At 41.8% G+C, this 18,386-nt stretch overlaps 1 protein-coding gene across 1 annotated transcript; it reads left to right on the forward strand.

Moving 5' to 3' along the window:
* The first annotated feature begins 1,430 nt into the window (after positions 1–1,430).
* LOC111869746 (myrosinase 1-like) lies at positions 1,431–15,498 on the forward strand. The gene is made up of 11 exons (XM_023861484.2): positions 1,431–1,643; positions 2,581–2,714; positions 3,336–3,470; positions 4,084–4,206; positions 4,730–4,910; positions 6,623–6,717; positions 8,633–8,780; positions 11,042–11,190; positions 12,299–12,439; positions 13,654–13,760; positions 14,093–15,498. The coding sequence occupies exons 1-11, from the start codon at positions 1,451–1,453 to the stop codon at positions 14,229–14,231; spliced, it is 1,545 nt and encodes a 514-aa protein (XP_023717252.2). The 5' UTR covers positions 1,431–1,450; the 3' UTR covers positions 14,232–15,498.
* Positions 15,499–18,386: the final 2,888 nt, after the last annotated feature.

Raw genomic sequence — 18,386 nt, forward strand, 5'->3', positions numbered from 1 at the left:
AATGAGTACCAGGAATTAATTAAATAATTTTATGGGGAGTAAAGCGCGGCCGGCGCGTAAGGCTGACAACCTTACCGCCATCTTTGAGCCGACTGTCTAGATAATGTGAGAGCCTCGACGTCTCACAACCCTATGGGCTTTCACGGCCTGTTACAGGGATAGCTTTATTTTTCTACTTACTTTCACATTAAATTTACGGAAACCTTGCCAAAACGCACGTGGAGTAACAACCGTAAAGAAACACAAAAGGAACCAAACCATGCAATAAGAGAATGAGGAGTAGCAAAAGAGCATGAGGAATGGAAAAATGGGAACTCGGGGCCAACGAGGTTGATGCTATGTAACAGATTAAGACATGTATGGACTCTTGAAGGAAAAAATTGTCGTTTTTAATGTTGTGATTTCGTAACGAATCCAATCCCAATAGCGTAACGCTCAAAACAACTACAGACTGCTGTTTTACCTATGTCCTAATTTTCTTATTGGTCGAAGAGCCAGAAGGTAAGAGACCACTGGGAAGACCAAGGCGTTGGTAGGTGGACAATATTAAAATGGATCTTAAAGAGATGGGATGGATTGGATTGGTCTGGCTCAGGATAGGGACCAGTGGAGGGCTCTTGTGAACACGGTAATGAACCTTCGGGTTGCATAATATTCCGGGACATTCTTTAGTAGCTGCAGATTTGGCGGCTCCTCAAGAAGGGATCAGCTCCATAACTAAGTGAGACTTCTGGAACAGTACTGGTTATTATTCAAAAGTTGAGAAAAATAAGAAACAAATTATGCAAAACTTGATTTTCTCACAACTATGGTTATGAAGAGCTTTATGTTCCAGGATATAACGCCGTATAGTCCGCTGAAAGTCAACCGACGTTTCGGAGGAACATTTTCCCTTCAACTTCAGTGTCTCAGAATAAGTCGAAAAGGAACCAGCTCTGCTTGCCACCTGCACCTGCATTCACGCTGGTTACTTGCTCGGCTTATTGTTCGACCTTGAAGATGAAGTCGACATGTACCTCCGAAACGTCGGTTGACTATCAACGGACTACACGGCATTCTATCCCATAACATAGAACTCTTCAAGTAAGAAATTGAACCTCTCCCATTCTAACCTCACAATTATACATAAAGACAAACAGTTGGCAGCCGTGGGTTTTGTCCTTGCAGCATATTACAAGGATTGTTATCGTCTCTTACAATTTTTGTTGCCATCTACATGAAAAAAAAAATCTGAGTGCGTTAGCTATCATCGCTACCTTGTTACCCACAACATCAAAAATGCTGGTTAATGATTTTATCTGGTCATATGGAGGGGAAGAACAGACAGACATGCGTCACCATTAGTCGACAAATGTAGCACATAAAAAAGCCACGTCTGTGAGAGAGTTCTCAATCCTCTGCGGAAGGTACAGGAGATAAGATGAATAACGCTGTGTTTTATTTCGTGTTCATGGTGACGTCTGCACTAGGAACATATAATGTGAGGCTATATGGTCCACCCGCCATGTTGACCAGACAAGGTCTTCCGTATAGTGGCAAATATTTTCTTAAAGACTCCGAAAAGAACTTTACTTTTCCTGTAGGATTCTTGTTTGGAACTGCATCATCTTCGTATCAGATTGAAGGAGCTTGGAATGAAGATGGTAAGTTACTGTTTCACTACTAGACAGGTGCAGTTCCTATTCTGGCAGTACAATTCCTTATTTAACCTCCCGTACACTTTCCCGTAAACCGCGACGTTACATGAAGCGCCGATAAGCGGATTCATTTTTACTGTAAGACTGTTAAGAAAAATGTAGGTTACGTTCCTCAGTCTTGAGTTCGGATAGCTCAGTTCGTGTTGCGCATGGCTACGGACAGGAGGGTCTGTGTTCGATTTTCATCAGTTCAAAATATTGCTCTTCTCCACAGCGTCCAGACCGGATCTGGGGCCCACCCAGCCTCCTACCCAATGGGTACCGGGGGAAAAGCGGTAGGGGAGTGAAGCTGACCACTCAACTCCACCTAGCGCAAAGGTAAAAAATGGTGGAGCTATACCTCCACACCCACATGTTTTCATGGTACAGTGCTTAACTAATTAAGCAGAGATACAGCTTCACCTTGACCTTTACGTTCCTCAGCCTTTCGTCGCCCCCACAACATGGACTACAATACAGACAGTACGAAGCGAATATAGATACTTGGATATTCTTCGCTATAAATGAAATTATAAATTTAAATTTTATTTATTTAACATTTAATGGGGATAAACGGTAGCGTAGTTGGTCGAGGCACTATGCTACAAGCTGGAAGGTCGCGGGTTCGAGTTCCGATGAGATAGATTTTTTTTTTCAAATGACCTAATCCTTCCAGCCGCATTATGGCCCTGGGGTCGACTCAGCCTCTAACAGAAATGAGTACCAAGAATCTTCCTGGGGATAATGGGCTGCCGGACAACGCGTAAACCTGTCAATTTCACCGCCATTTGTTAACCGATTGTCTAGAAAATTTGGAGCCTCGACGTCTCACAATCCTACGGACCTCTACGGCCTCTCAAAGGGATAGCTTTACTTTACCTTACATTTTATGTGTGTGTTTCAGGCAAGGGAGTTAACATATGGGACGAGCTTGTCCACAAGCATCCAGAGTACGTTGTAGACCGATCGAGCGGGGACGTGGCCTGCGATTCCTACCATCGGTACCGACAAGACGCGCAACTTCTCAAGAACCTCGGTGTGAGTAGAACCTTGATGTGGCGCCGTGTAGATATTGTGTTAACCGACGTTTTGGAGGAACGTATCGCCTCCAGTTTCAGGGTAGAAGACAAGAAAAATTCGCGAGCGAACCAGCGTGAGCAGGTGCAACAGACTGAGTCCAGCTGGACACAACCTGGACGTTTGTGTCATGGTCTCTAAGATACTTTGAATATTGCTACGTTCAATGGACCGCCTCTGTGATCTAGTGGTCAGAGTTCCTGGCTACAGACCCAAAGAACTTGGGTTCGTTTCCCGAATCGACCAGATTTTCTGAGAAGTAGTGGGTCTGGAACGGAGTAAACTCAGCCTCGTGAGGATAACTGAGGAGCTATTTCACAGAAATAGAGGCTTCGGTCTAGAAAACCGAAATTAACGGCCGTGGGGATCCGTTGCGCTGACCACGCGACACCCTCTATACATTAAAGTTGGAACTAACTTCGCAGACAAGCGGCGACCGCTTGGTCGGTATAGTTGGCTTGCAGACTAAAACCACGGAGTTTGTTTGTTATTGGTATGTTCAATATCTTTCAAATGCGCACGATTTATTTGATTTCACGAAAAATATATACCGTTTTATTAAATACAGTAATATTACCGCAGGTTCACTTCTACCGGTTCTCCATATCTTGGTCGAGAATTCTCCCCACTGGACATGTGAATGTCGTGAACCAGGCGGGCATTCAGTACTACAATAATCTCATCAACGAGCTGCTAGCCAATGGAATAAAGCCTCTGGTAAGTATAACGGGCAAGAATATATAGCGTGTCCCAGAAACACAATTAATACATGCAACAAATATTCTTTTGAAAATTGTGCCCTTTCTGCATGTGAAGCATGCGGTGGCGTAGTTGGTTGAGGCACTATGTTACAACTCTTAAGGTCGCGGGTTCGATTCCCGATGAGGTCATTGGATTCCTTTCAATTGACCTAATCATTCCTGCCGCACTATGGCCCTAGGGTAGAATCCACCTCTAACGGAAATTAGTACCAGGAATCTTTATGGGGGGTAAAGGGTGGTGGCACTTAAGACAGACAACTCACCGCCATCTGTGAGACGATTTTATTTTAGTGGGCGTGGCCAAATTTGTCCGGAAAGACTGAGGAACGCCATGAAGAACTTCGAAAAGGATAGGCGATGTCCCAGTTGAGATTTGAACCAAGCTCTTCCCTTATACATATGAGAAGCGTTACTGTTTCAGCCAGCTCTTCGATTTAGGCTTGTCAAACACTGAAGCATTTCAAGGACAGCGACTGTACGTGTAGATCTGTCTGCAAAAATGCACCGTTTAAAGCTAAGTCGAGGTAGGTGCACATCAGCAACGATTCTATTGAGTTCCTTTGTTTCAGGTTACGATTTACCACTGGGACCTTCCTCAGCCACTGCAGGATCTGGGCGGATGGGCCAACCCCGTAATGGCGGACTATTTCGAGGATTATGCCTATCTACTTTTCTCTAATTTTGGTGACAGGGTTAGTTACATTTACGTATTCTAATTTCAAATCCCTTATCCCTTCTAGGCACGAAAGATCTGGTATAAATAAGCTTAAAATTATAGGAGCTGATTTCTTGAACAGTGATCGCCTCTGTGGTCTTGAGGGCAGAGTTCCTGGCTACAGATCCAGAGGTCCGGGTTCGATTCCAGGCGCTACCAGATTTTCTGAGAAATAGTGGGTCTGGAAGGAAGCTCACTCAGCCTCTTGAGCATAACTGAGGAGCTATTTCAAGGAAATAGCGGCTCCGGTCTATAAAACCGAGATTAACGGCCGTGGGTATCCGTTGCGCTAACCACGTGACACCCTCTAACTAACTAACATCGCCGACAAGCGGCGGTCGCTCAGTCGGTGTAGTTTGTTTGCGGACTACTGGCGACGGAGTTTGCTTTTTGTTCTGTTTGATTTTTTAACTGTAAGTATCGCGACATGGCATCAATAGCTGGCAGTAATATATAACACAGAAGACCACAGTATGAACACTTTCTCTTGTTGTTTATAGGTTAAAGCGTGGATAACATTTAACGAGCCAGATTCATTCACTGGAGGCTATGGGACTTCCGGATATGCTCCAACGTTTCATGCCCCTGGGATCGGTGAATACCTGGCAACTCGCACAGTACTGCTGTCACACGCAAGGGTTTACCATCTGTACCAAGCCTACTTCCAGAAGTTGCAGCGAGGTCTGTGTTCACACTGAACTCCATGTTATCATTTCCAAGTCAACCAGAACTCAAGGAACTCCAAACAAATACAATACTCCACCCACTGTGGGAACGAGGGTGCGTCATCGACAGCTAGTGACGTAGACCGTTATGTCATCATTGCAAAGTCAATAGATTTCAGTACTTTAAATACACATCCGCCTACCGAATGTGTAAGATCGAGAAAAACCGAAGTGAACGGAGAAGTTCATGGAGGTAGGCCTAGGCCCACTGGAGCTGTAGTGCCAAGGGGGGGGGGGGAAACATCCGGTATTCATACTGTCACGTGTAGTGGGGTTCTAGATGGGATGATTGGCTTTTATGTTGATGAGTATTAATGTGATTGAGGGAAACCGCTCAGTGCAAATATGTGGAGATCTTAACCCAGCGCGTTGGCAGCATAGGCGCACCGAGCAGAAGGACAGTATTTATTAGAGCAATCAAACAATGAGAAGTCCCTAAGATTGCTGGGAGGAACACGAAGGCTAAANGCTGAGTCGACACCATAATAATAATAACAATAATAATGCTCACTGGATTGCCTTGTGACTGGAAATACCTTATTCGAGCCTTGGTAATTATAATGCTGGAGAACCAACTTTTCGCGGGGCTTGTCCTCTTAAGGGTGCAGTTCGTTTCACAGATGTGTATATTCATACATCCTAAATTCATTGGAGACACAGACTTTACTCAGTGGGGATTATAGATCTAAAACAAAGTTACGAATTTTGCCGCGTTTAATCCTGGACACTGCACGATCATCTTTATTTCGATGACAGATACAAATAGGGTACACATGCACAAGTGTACTGTGCATCGAAGTAAAACACATTCCACTAGTAAGGAATAACAACAGTAAAACAGTAATTACCGTCTGTTAATTATTATTTGATTTTATTATTTTCATTAAGGACTGTTGTGTACACGGTCACCTTTTAATTTGGACAGTCTATAAAGCTCGAAACCCAGAAATGACAGTTTTCTTGATGAGAGATCCGCTGCGTGAGACTTATCTTTGTAACTTTAATGACTGATGTTCAGACTATAACTGGAAAGATGACACGAACGGATGGGGTACTGGTACTTTCGTTATGAACTAACCTACTCAATAGGCCGCACCATAGCTCAAGCGTTTAGTCGCCAGCTTCTCACCGCGGCGGCCAGTGTTCGAGCCCGGGTCTGTTCAAGTGGGATTTGTTGTGGACAAAGTGGCGCTGGGGCAGGTTTTCTCCGAGTACTTCGGTTTCCCCTGCCAATCTTCATTCCACCAACTGCTCCACAATCACCCTCACCTATCATCTGGGGCTGGTACAATAGGCCAGAAGTGGCCGCAGTACAATGGACTTAGTCCCACCCCACTAGCAGTAAAAAAAAGTTACGAATTTCTTCCCGTTCTGAAGATTTCCTGTTTCTGTCCTAGGGTGCTAGCCCGCTGTCAAAATCGAGTTCAGTCTAGTCGAGTCGACTGTGACTCAGATCCTGCACTGTTGCTCTTCATAAATTCATGCGCGCCCCTGTCACACTGAGCCATGTCGGGACCAGTGTAGTTGAGTGTCTGCCTTTATGGCATCGTGATGAAGCACAGTAGATTAGACTCGACTGGAGTCGATTCGGTTAGCGTGTCAGGATTCTTAGGAACCGTGCAATGGGATTCACCAACTGAAATGTAACGGAAGTGGCACTGATTCCAGGCAAACTGGGGATTACTCTGAACATTCACTGGTGTGAACCTCTCACAAATTCTACGGAAGACATAAAGGCCTGCGAAAGATATCAGCAATTTAAGGTAAGTGCACCATTTATATTACCCAAAGAGACTAAAGAATATTTCCATAAGAACTGGTTTAAATCTTTCTTCTTCTTCTTCTTCTCCTCCGCCTCCACCTCGTCCTTCTCCTCCTACCCTCCTCGTCCTTCTCCTACTCCTCCTTCTCCTCCTACCCTCCTCGTCCTTCTCCTCCTCCTCCTCCTCCTCATCCTCCTCCTTCTCCTCTTTCTCTTCCTCCTCCCCCTCCTCATCCTTCTTGAGCGACACGTCAGAGACAAACTCGGCCCAAGGTCTCCTGCGTTCTGGGTTTAGGAATATTTTTACAGAAATTTGCTAAGGTTCTACGGATGACTGATCGTCCCATTGAACAGAAGGATTGACGGATACTCCGAGTGGCATTCAGGCCCCTGAACCCAGGGTCTGAGCGGTAAAATACCACACGACTTGGACCTGCGGCCATTTTGGTACGTGAACTAAATGTTGACTCTAAACAAAATCACTATTTCATAACACTGTATCATTCGGTTAATATTCGGAATATTGTCTGAATTGATTTTTGATCATTTTTGGTAATATTTTAAGTTTTAATCGTCAGGAATGTGTAGTTTGATTGGTACAAGCCTTTCGAAGTAAGTTCCTTCTTCCATCTTCGGGGGAAAACGGTTCTTTCGAAAAATTGGTTCCAGCCCTCCAAACTACACTACATTTGCGTTCTAGAATATTAAAATCTTGATACTCAGAGCCGTAAGAATGTCAAATCTCGCCTTTGCATTTCTCTTAATTTCAGGCGACGTTTAAGTGTATGATCTACTGCATCTACCCCAGTTTTATGAAATTCCTCGTCTGTTATTTAATCAAAAGATTGACTGGAGTGACCACAAGAGGCAGCCTCCTAACCTACTCCAAAGGAAAGATTTACCCTTTAAAGCACAGATTTCCTCCAAAACTACTTAAAAACCAATACCAACTCCATAGGAAATCGCTAAGTTTCCATTATGAAGAGTAGTTGATTGATGCTGTTTATGAAAATAGTTGAGGTTGATTCTGAGAATCATAAGCACATATAAGCATATTCTGTGGAGAAATAATAGTCTCCTTAATGTTACACGAGGTTGTCTATATAGCAATTCTTCCTCTTCAAAGGACTCATCCAATCCACAACCTCACACACTATTTCTCTGAGGTCCATCTAGGCCTGCATGTACCAGGTGCTTCCTCTAATTCCCTTCACCTCTCCAACGCTTTCATTTTCCTTTCTTTCTGCCCTTCCACAGGATTCACGCAAGTCCAAGGCCCCCAAGACTCTCTGAAACAACATTACGTAACGTCATAGCATTTACGTGAGCAGTTTTTAGACTCCTGCCCAATCATAAACCTAGAGGACCACTCCTTGTCGGTCGATTTAACATTTTTTATTCAATATACAGAGTCTTTGCCAACTTTTGCGGATAGAGGGGGTCACGTGGTCAGCACAACAAATCCCTACTGCCTTTAATTTCGGTTTTCTACACCGGAGACGCTATTTCCTTGAAATAGCTCCTCAATTATCCTCACGAGGCTGAGTGGACCCCGTTCCAGACCCACTACTTCTAAGAAAACCTGGCAGAGCCGGGAATCGAACCCGGGACCTCTGGACCAGTAGCCAGGAACTCTAACCACTAGACCACAGAGGCGGGAACTAACTTCGCCGACAAACGGCGGTCGCTCGGTCGGTATAGTTCGCTTGCGGACTACAGGCCACGGAGCATATACAGTATTTGTCGCTATCCTCTATATCTGGGGGCTGTCTCCTCTGTCCACAGGCTTGATAGCGTTGCATGCTACACGACCCGTCATATGTTCCACGTCAAGGTTAAATTCTTTGGAACTCAAGTTAGCGAGCAGACAATGTATGTTATGATACAATAAACTGGTTTACGTTCGTGTTGTGCAGTTGGGCCTGTTTGCACACCCGATCTTCAGTTATGAAGGAGATTACCCTGAAATTGTGAAGCTCAGGGTTGGACAAAAAAGCAAAGAAGAAGGTTTTAGAAATTCCCGTCTGCCGCCTTTCTCTCTGAAGGAAATAGATTACATTAAAGGTAAGCTGGTCTGCCTATGCTGTAGGAGACATGATGACAAAGCGCCGATCACAGTGGCCGCGCGGTCTAAGGCATGAACCGTCTTCGCTCGCTCGAACACTGTGATCGTGGGTTCGAATCGCATTCAGGGCATGGATGTTCAGTGTTTGTGTGAATTTACTATGTTTGTGTACATGTAGAGGCCTTGTGATGAGCCGATCATCCGCCCAAGGAATCTTAAGGAGTGTATAAGATCTAGTAAAGCGAAGTGAAACGGAGAGTTTCATGGAGGTAGGGCAAGGCCCAAATTGGGGCTGTAGCGCGGAAGGAAACAAAACCCAAACTTAGTGAACATCTAAGCCTCATACCTTGATATGTCTCTACTATCAAAGAGTAATCATAAGGCGGGTTCTATTAATCATTACTTCCAGTACAGTTACTTAAGCAGTCGACAAGATTTTGCGTTCATCCTAACAACTAATATTACATTTAATAGAAAAATGTATGGTAAAATATATTGATACATTATACTAACAACATAAGTCGTAGAGATATTACATTTCTTACATTTGTCACTTATAATTCATACATAATCTAATTTATTTCAATTCTTATATAAATAGATTGTCCCAAAAGTCAGTTAACCTAAAATGTTGTGGCATATAAACGCGCTGATAGACAACGACCGCAATACAAACAACGAAACAACGGCTGTTGCTAGACAGCGACCCTCGCTCAACGACTGTAGTTCAGATGGAAGCAGCATTTTCTATGGTGGTCCTCTCCGAGATTATCGACCGATTTCAGTTCAGTTCAGTTAATTCAGTGTGGAGGTGGATTGGAATACCTCCATCATGGCCCTACGAGTCGTAGGAGGCAACGAAAATGGAAGTCTCGAATCTGAGACTGATGGTCGTGAGTCCCACAGGACTCAGCGACTCAGACCAGAGAATCACTGAGCTGGCAAGGCCCGGCGGTAATTGTAAACGACAGATCCGTCCTCTCGTCAGAGAGGGCGCCCCACATCAACAAACCCGTAACTGTCTGCCAGTAATAAATAGCTGGCCGTAGGCCCCAGATGGGTTCTGGCCGACTGACCGCCGTTCGTAACATAAAAACTCAGACTCAGTTCAGTTAGTGCAGGGCAGAGCAGTGAAGCCAGTTGGTTAGTTAGTGAGTGAGTGAGTTAGTTAGAGGACCACTGCAGGTCGGTCCTTGTGAGCTGTTGCTGTTAGAAGCTGGTAACTGAGGCATGGGGATAATTCGGGAAACCAGAAAAAAAGGAAAAGTCCGCCGTTGAAAGCCGTTACCAGGCGACAACCTGTGAAGACAGAGCAGACTGAGAAGACCTAGTACGTACTGTAGTGAACTGTTGAGTGTGTGAACTAGCAAATTGCGCTATAGTTACTTGTAGTTACGTTCTGTAAGTGTTCAATAAATCCAATTAAGAATCCAAACCCAGTCTATAATCACTCACACATGTGAGAATTATCTCGTATTAACGGGAATGCTCAGATTTAAACCTACCAATCGATTTGGAAAATGGTATCGCAGCGCTGTCAGCTGTGTACTGAACACGAAAGATCTGATTTCGAGAAATATATGTAAATTCAGTAATTAATACAGACAATTGTAACATATTTTAATATACATTTTACTAACCAGTTAACTGACTTTCGGGCCACCTTATATTATGTGTAAACCGTAAAAGATTTTATGAAATGTTTTGTTATTTGTCTCTAATTAGGTTTCCTGAGATGACGCTGCCTTGTTTGACCGTCTCTGTGATCTAGTGGCCAGAGTTCCTGGCTACAGATCCAGAGCTCCCGGGTTCGATTCCCGGCGCTACCAGTTTTTCTGAGAAGTAGTGAGTCTGGAACGGGGTCCACTGAGCCTCGTGATGATAATTGAGGAGCTATGTCAAGGTAATAGCGGCCCCGGTCTAGAAAACCGAGATCAACGGCCGTGAGGATCCGTTGCGCTGACCACGTGACATCCTCTATCCGCTAAAGTTGGCACTAACTTTCCCGACAATTGGCGGTCGCTCGGTCGGTATAGTTCGCTTGCGGACTACAGGCCAAGGAGTTTGTTTTGTTTGGCGTTGCCTTGTTTGCCCGTAAAGAAGATGTCTTTTCCCTAAGAGTTTATACGGTTTTACGAATGTGTACTAGTCTGCCTCAGTACTAACTAAGGTTGAACAGCATCGTGGACATCAATCCCCTCAGTAATTATTCAGAATTTAAAGCAAAGAACTTTGTGTGATTGTCTTCCGTGTGTTTTAGGAACCTGGGATTTCTTCGGTCTGAATCACTACACGACGGTATACGGGACCAGTGGCGAAGAGGGGCCAATTCCATCTATAAGCAGAGACGCTGGTGTAATTACATCCCAAGATCCTGCTTGGTATTCTACGGGCTCTCCATGGCTCAAGGTGTCTTATTTCTTCTTCTTTTTCTATATCTTGACGGATTACGCCTTCTAGTCTTTCCGCATTAAGAATTAATTAGGAAATTTTGGATCTTAGAGAGAGTTGGTAGAACTCTCCTTGGATGGGGGATCAGGGAGTCGCAAGACCGCTACCTACAGGACAACATAAACACAGAAGAAACACAAATATTCATTCATCCACTGATATTCGAACCCACGATCCCAGTGTTTGAGGGGGTGCCTTAGACCTCACGGTCACTGTGATTGTTGCCTTATTTATATTCATTTACTTAATAACAACGAGAATAGCTCAGGCTATGCCGCGCCGTCTAATCTTCGGCCGCTCGAACATTGGTATCGTGGGTTCGAATCCCACTCGAGACAAGGAAGTCTTTGTGCGTATATTCTGTGTTTGTGTTGTTCTCTGTGTAGGTAGTGGCCTTGCGACGGGCTGATCCCCCGTCCAAGGAGTCCTACCGACTGTGTATAGATTAAAAAACTGAAAAAGCTGCCAAGGTCCACAAGGTCTTTAGAGCCATAGATAGATAGAGACATAATTTATAAAAATGGTAGGATTACGATAATGATTGGAAGGATGTGGAATGTATCAACCTTGACCTGAGCATTTTCATGCAGCAACTAAGGATAATGTGTGTCCTGCCCGAGATTGTAACACGATACCTCCCACATACAAGTCATAAACTTACTGCTTGAGAAAAATTGACATTTAATATCATTATAATGTCGTAAAGAATAAAATCCACACATTCTATTTATTTCGTTTCATGTTTTGCAATTTTGAAAATCAACATGGCTTTTCTGATACCCTCAGTATTATCTCTGGCATAGAACATCCAAATAAGAACAATTATTTCCTGATCAATCTTTATGACTCCACTATACTTTTAATGACTGAACGGTAAACACGCTTTAAAACTGATGCAGTGTCAACAAGCAACTAAAGCACCAACCCCACGAAGATACCAAAATGTAGGCCTACAGATACATTAGGACAGGCTAACCCCCTTCTCATATTCCCCCAACTGATAATAGCAAGGTCTCAATCATTCCTCTGAAATTTACTTGGATGTCATGTTCCCTGATGATAACAGGTGGTGCCATGGGGTTTCCGGAAGCAACTGAAGTGGATAGCGCAGGAGTACAACAACCCTCCTGTGCTCATCACGGAATCCGGGTACTCGGATTTGCCAAACGAAGGCCTCAACGATGTGGGTCGAGTGTACTACTATACGGTAAGACCGTGACCGCGACCGCGGAGAGAGCGCTATGAGTCGGCCGGTCTCTAGCGACTCTTCCTCCCGAGTCCGCTCCGCGCGTCCAGAAAAGAAAAAGAACTCGCTGTAGAAGCAGTGGCATTCAATCGCTACAACCAAAATTATTCATAACATTTATAAATGTTTATTTATGCCGTAAAGGATGAATGCAGATTAATTGTGCAACTTGGGCATCTGCAGTTTAGCTGCATTTTTGGTTAAGGTATTCTGTTTCGACGTATATTACTGCTACCATCTTCAGAATGGATGATGCTTAAAAAGGATCTTACTCGATAAATAAGATTACAGTAGACTCCAACTCGGCATAATTATGATTACAATTAATTAACCTTTTGAATTAGGGACGTTAAATTTGGTATACGAATGAAAAAGGAAAGCTAAAAATTATGTACAAATATTTTATCTGATGCTTACAATTACAGAAACAGATCCAGAGGAGATATGAGGTCAGGCGTAGAAAACTTGATGTTTAAAATCTGTAAAAAGATAAAGATAAGGTTGTCTCTGTGTTTAACTAATTAGGCACTAGGCCCCTAAGGCGTTGTACACGCCAGAAGTTAAAGACAAACGTGAAAATTTGAAATGCGGAAGGAAAAAGGGTCTTTATCCTTTTAAAGACTGAAGTTTTCCTAAATAATATTGTCACGAGATAAGAGTGAATCTCGACGGGGTTTTGGACTGGAGACTGGATTTATTGACAACTTACAGGCCGCAATTACAAATAACTATAGAACTATCGCTAAGTCCTTAAAGCCTGCTGTGTCTTCTCCAGTCGTTCCCTAGTAAGGGTTTCTAACCGTGAGGATTCTTCAACTGCACCGACCAAGTCTTCTCTTCATAAAGTTCCTTACAACTGACTCTGTTACAACCCTCTGACAACTGACTTCTTGAGGAGCTGCCAATTGTGCAGCTACTCAAGAATTTCCCAGTATTTTATGGACCCTGATGATTCATTACCGTGATCACAAGAGCCTTCCAGCGGTCCCTATCCTGAGCCAGATCAATCAAATCCATACCATTCCAACCTACCTCTCTAATATCCATTTTAATACTGTCCACCCATCTACTCCTTGGTCTTCCAAGCGGTCTCCTTCCTTCCTACTTTCCCACCTATATCCTCTATGCATTATTCCTTAAAAGATTAATCTACAAATCTTACTGTCTTTCAACAGAGTTACATGACGGAGATGCTGAAAGCCATATATGAAGATGGTTGTAATGTCATCGGATTTTGTGCTTGGAGCTTTCTTGATAACTTCGAGTGGAACAGTGGCTACACGTAAGTTTAACATCATTTGTAATATAAGGAATATTCTATTGAATATCACTTAAATTCATCAGAATTTCTAAGCTCGTATAGATGATATATATACTTGAATCCTCGATTTTTGTCATAAAATGTGGTAATATCGAATTTTTACACATGACAGAAAGACAGCTATGACAACATAAAATTTCGATCCGAAATTATGTGAATTAAGACTGTCGCTTCTCTGGGTTAAATTTTGAAAACAGCTTCAGACTTCACGATAACATAGAGCTTTAGAAATTTTGAGTAAAAATAGATAGGATTATAAGAATACATATTTTACTGTTTGCTTTTTTTTTCAGAGAAAAATTTGGTCTATACAGTGTCGATTTCAGCGACCCCTCACGCCCGCGGGTACCAAAGAAATCTGCGCATGTGTATTCAGAAATCATCCGATCAAGACAGATTCCTATGCGCTACCGTTTTTGGAGAGAGAAATAGTACCAAACTGGGTACAACGTCTCACAATTATAGAACAATTAACCTATAGCGACAATATACTAAAATGTTTCGCATGGTTATCCTCCTTGGAGACAAGGATGCAGGAGAGGGTTAAGATGAATCTTCATCACAATGGTAAAACGGTGAAGAACTTCTGTTACTTTCCAACCAGGTATAAAAGCCTCAACAGTGCAAGGAAAATTAAAACACTTCGTTCCAAATTTTGTCTCTACAAGAGCCGGAATAGGTGATTCAGTACACTAACCAGGCTACATACTGGGAGAACGGCGTTTGACTCACCGATGTAACATGAGATACTCTATACCTTCCACGCCCCCACCCAAGCGTTAACATGTAAAGTAAATTTAAATACAGAACTGTTGTCTACGCCCTGCGGTTAAATTACAAAATTATTTCTTTTTTACAATATTTTGTTTCCAATAGTCCCTAATTTGCCCAGTCAATTAGAAATACAAAATGTGCTTGTAATTTTATAACATCTACATTACTTGTCACTTCACAGACAAATGCACTAATAAAAGCTGAATATTTTCAAGATGTTGGCACCTACTGGCATAGGTTCCTATGTCAGTAAGACCACGTTCAGCTTTTCAACTAGATCCTTGCTTCACGGATACAATAATGATTAAATTGACCAAGGTATCACAATATTTGAAGTACTGTATTTGGAGGTCAGTAGGCCAAAAAAAATGACTCTTTGAAATAATATTCATAAAATTTTTACGAAAATGATATTCCCCTCTAATGTTTATAAAATCATACTAAATTTCACACATCATATAAAACGTTACAAATTCTTTTAAATGTTATTAACCTTCTGGCTTAAAGCGTAAGAACAGTAAAAACAGAATGGGAACTTTATAAATTATGTGACAATAATGAGCACTATATTGAGGTAAAGATAAGCATAATGCAGTACCATGACGGTAATGCAAGAGAGACAGGTGGTCAAGATAAGGAAGAGTGGCCACACGCAAATAGATAATGATTTTTCTGTTCCGAGGACAAAAGTGAATGACTGGAGGCTCAAATACAGAGGTCACCAGGTTAACAGACTGTACTGTACTAGACCTATAGACCAACCACTCGTTGTTCACAGCTGGACTGTAACCACGGAACAGAGAAAGAAATAGCTGTTCAGTATATTAAAGAAATTACATCATTTTATGAAATTGGTTCTTATCCTGAATCAAATGAACCTAGTCCACATTCTCATATCCAATTTCTTTTTAATATTATATTCCAATCTAAGCCCAGATAATTGTAGTTGTAATACAACTGTAGTTGCAATTGTATTTGTTTTAGTTGTAAGTGTGTTTTGATCGTAATCATTGTGTGTAGTGCGTCCTTTGTTGTTTCTGTAGTTATGTGTGCTGTGTTTTGTTTTAGTGTGGTGTGTTATTTGTGTGTTGTGTCTTATTGTAATACCACTGTCACACAGGGTAAAAAACCCATTTGCATTTAAAATAAATAAAAATAATAATAATAATAATATATTTTCAGATTAATGTTGCGTCCACATTGAAACCAAGAACAAATACGACACAAATCAAAAGTCCATACGATAAATACAGAGCACACGCTAAAGAAATAAACTCAATCAAAACGCCATATTCAGCAAGACAAGAGGAAACACATGCAAATCTAAATACTAATAACTACACTACACGTGAATATCTCCAAAAACATGTAACTTAACAGCGAACCTCGGATGATAAGACATCGCCTACAATGCGCGTCAGAATAACATAGAATTTTACATCATAACGACGAGAGAATTTTAAAATTAGAAATATTTTTACACCTTCGTTATAGATACATGTATTGCAATGATTATAACGATTAACATTAATATGGATCAATATTAGGATATTTAAATAACATGAGAGGTATTTAATGAAACTATCTGAAGTTGGTCCCAATTGTGGACCGAAACAATGTAGCAGCTATTAAATAAAACCAATGTAAACAATTCGATTTATTAATTTTTATTGTTTTGTTGACGACCAGAACACCACAAACTAATATGGCGCGTTATTAAAGTTTCGCTATTGCAATTTGGTAACAATTCCATTTCTTTTTTCACGACTTGAACATTCCGTTCTCTTTGATTCTATCATCCTGATAACGTTTGTTAAAGAATAGAAATTATGAAGCTCCTCTATATGTAATTTTCTCAAACTTCCTCCTATTTCTCCTTCAAACGCTTACAATTCTGGTATTGCGAATATAGAAGTTCCTTTTAAAACCACACTATCCTTGTGTCTATACTAGGTTCCGGCTTAATACGTAGGTAAGTCAATAAGTAAGTTACAAATGGATATAGAACTTAAACAAATAAGAGTACTGATCTGAAAAATGCTTTTATTTCTCAACATAATCTCCCTGTACATCGAGGCACTTGTGTGGTGGACAGAAGGGCGCCGAGACAGATTTTCTCCGAGTATTTCCAGCGACTGCTCATAGACACTCATCGTCTGTCGTCCAGGGATGATACAATAGGTCAGTTAGTGGCCGACGTACCAAGTGGAGTCAGTCTCACCCCACCTCAAGAAACTAATACGATATTTAGATAATCTGAATTTATAGTAAAACAGTATCATGAAATTTAGTTACCAAGCAGGTTGATCTAGCGGTAGCACTACGGACTTGTAATTGAAAGGTTCTTGGTTCGAATTTCGGCCGGAACACAGGTTAACCAGATCGAATATTTTCGTGTTTTCCCTCAGTCCTTCCAAGAAAATACCGCTCGAGAGCCTCGATTAAGCCACGACCAGTTTTCTCCATTGCTTTTATTAATTATTTATCAACCGCTACGGTAGGATTTCAACTCAGTATTATTTACTTTGGAATTTATTTATTTGTGTTAAGTCAGAATTTGGCTCCTGTGACTGTTGAATTAGCAAGCAAAAATAAAGAACTGAATTGCATTGTTATACAATTAGCTTAAGTACGGATTTTTACCGTTAAGTTTTTCATTCGTAATGTCAAACGTTCGCATCGTCGCCATCTTGTAATTGATGATATACAAATAATATTTCATATATAACTTACATATACATTTAGAATCCGCCCTAAAACCACAATTAATACTCTTAGTTCCTCTAGTCTATATGGGTCTCATATCTGGCCGGCATGTTGTTTTATATTCTAAAAATAGATCACTAAATAAGGTTGTATTTTTTTCGAAGCTATATTATACTGTGTCTGAAAAACATTAGATTATACCATCATTTGATACTGAGGTTAAGTCTTTACGTCATCATCATAAAGGTATGAAATTATTTTCCCAATGTATGACTGGAATTGCAATCAATAAAACAAACGTAAGGTAAAGTTGTTTTGTGCCTAACGAATTAAGCACTACGCCATGAAGGCATAGGGGGAGTGGATGCATCCATATTTTCTTGACTCGGCACATGATGGAGTTGAGTTGTCAGCTTCACGCTCCTGCCTCTTTACCCCCGGTACCCATTGAATAGGAGGTTGGATGGACCCCAGAGCCGGTCTGGACACATGATTTGGTCTGGGATTAAACCTGCGCCGCCGTGGTGCGAAGGCAGCGACTAACTGCCCGAGCTATTGCGCGGTCTTAAATATCGTATTAACAACATAAAATATTTTGTAACAAAATAAGTAAACAAATCAGGCCTGATTCTACATTAGTGTTTCAGATGAAAAGGGGGAAAAAGATTAATTTTTCGCATGTTTGGAAATGGCTTTCCGTCACTGTTTTACAGAATACAGAAATGTTATGTGCAGTAGTCCGAATTAATTATCCCTCGTATAAGCTTACAACACTATCCGCCTCGAAACAGCATTGGCTGACAGTCACGTGTTGACCAGACTCTTTGGAATTTGTGTGCGAGCTCTGTACGGATGGACACACCGGTAGGCACTCTGATCTCTTAAACTTGTGACTACACTCTTCGATGTTCACAGCTGAAATGAATGTCTTAACAAGTGGTATATGATTCCGCCCGAGCTGGCACTTGTTACGTCACACGGAGGCGGGGCGAATGATTAATTTTTAATGAAAGGTGTACTGTATAAGTGACCGGGCAAGTGACTTCAGAGGTGTCACTTCTTATCGCCTTTTACGTTTAGTTTCTCTTGATGAATTTACCAAGTTCA

Source organism: Cryptotermes secundus, unplaced genomic scaffold, assembly GCF_002891405.2.
Source record: "Cryptotermes secundus unplaced genomic scaffold, Csec_1.0 scaffold93, whole genome shotgun sequence".
NCBI classification, from domain to species: domain Eukaryota; kingdom Metazoa; phylum Arthropoda; class Insecta; order Blattodea; family Kalotermitidae; genus Cryptotermes; species Cryptotermes secundus.

Bases quoted from the DNA above. Each gene is read 5' to 3' on its own strand.
- LOC111869746 (XM_023861484.2), top strand. From the start codon at position 1,451: ATGGTGACGTCTGCACTAGGAACATATAATGTGAGGCTATATGGTCCA. The intron at 2,715-3,335 runs GTGAGTAGAACC...ATATTACCGCAG, and splicing joins AACTTCTCAAGAACCTCGGT to GTTCACTTCTACCGGTTCTC. The intron at 3,471-4,083 runs GTAAGTATAACG...CCTTTGTTTCAG, and splicing joins CCAATGGAATAAAGCCTCTG to GTTACGATTTACCACTGGGA.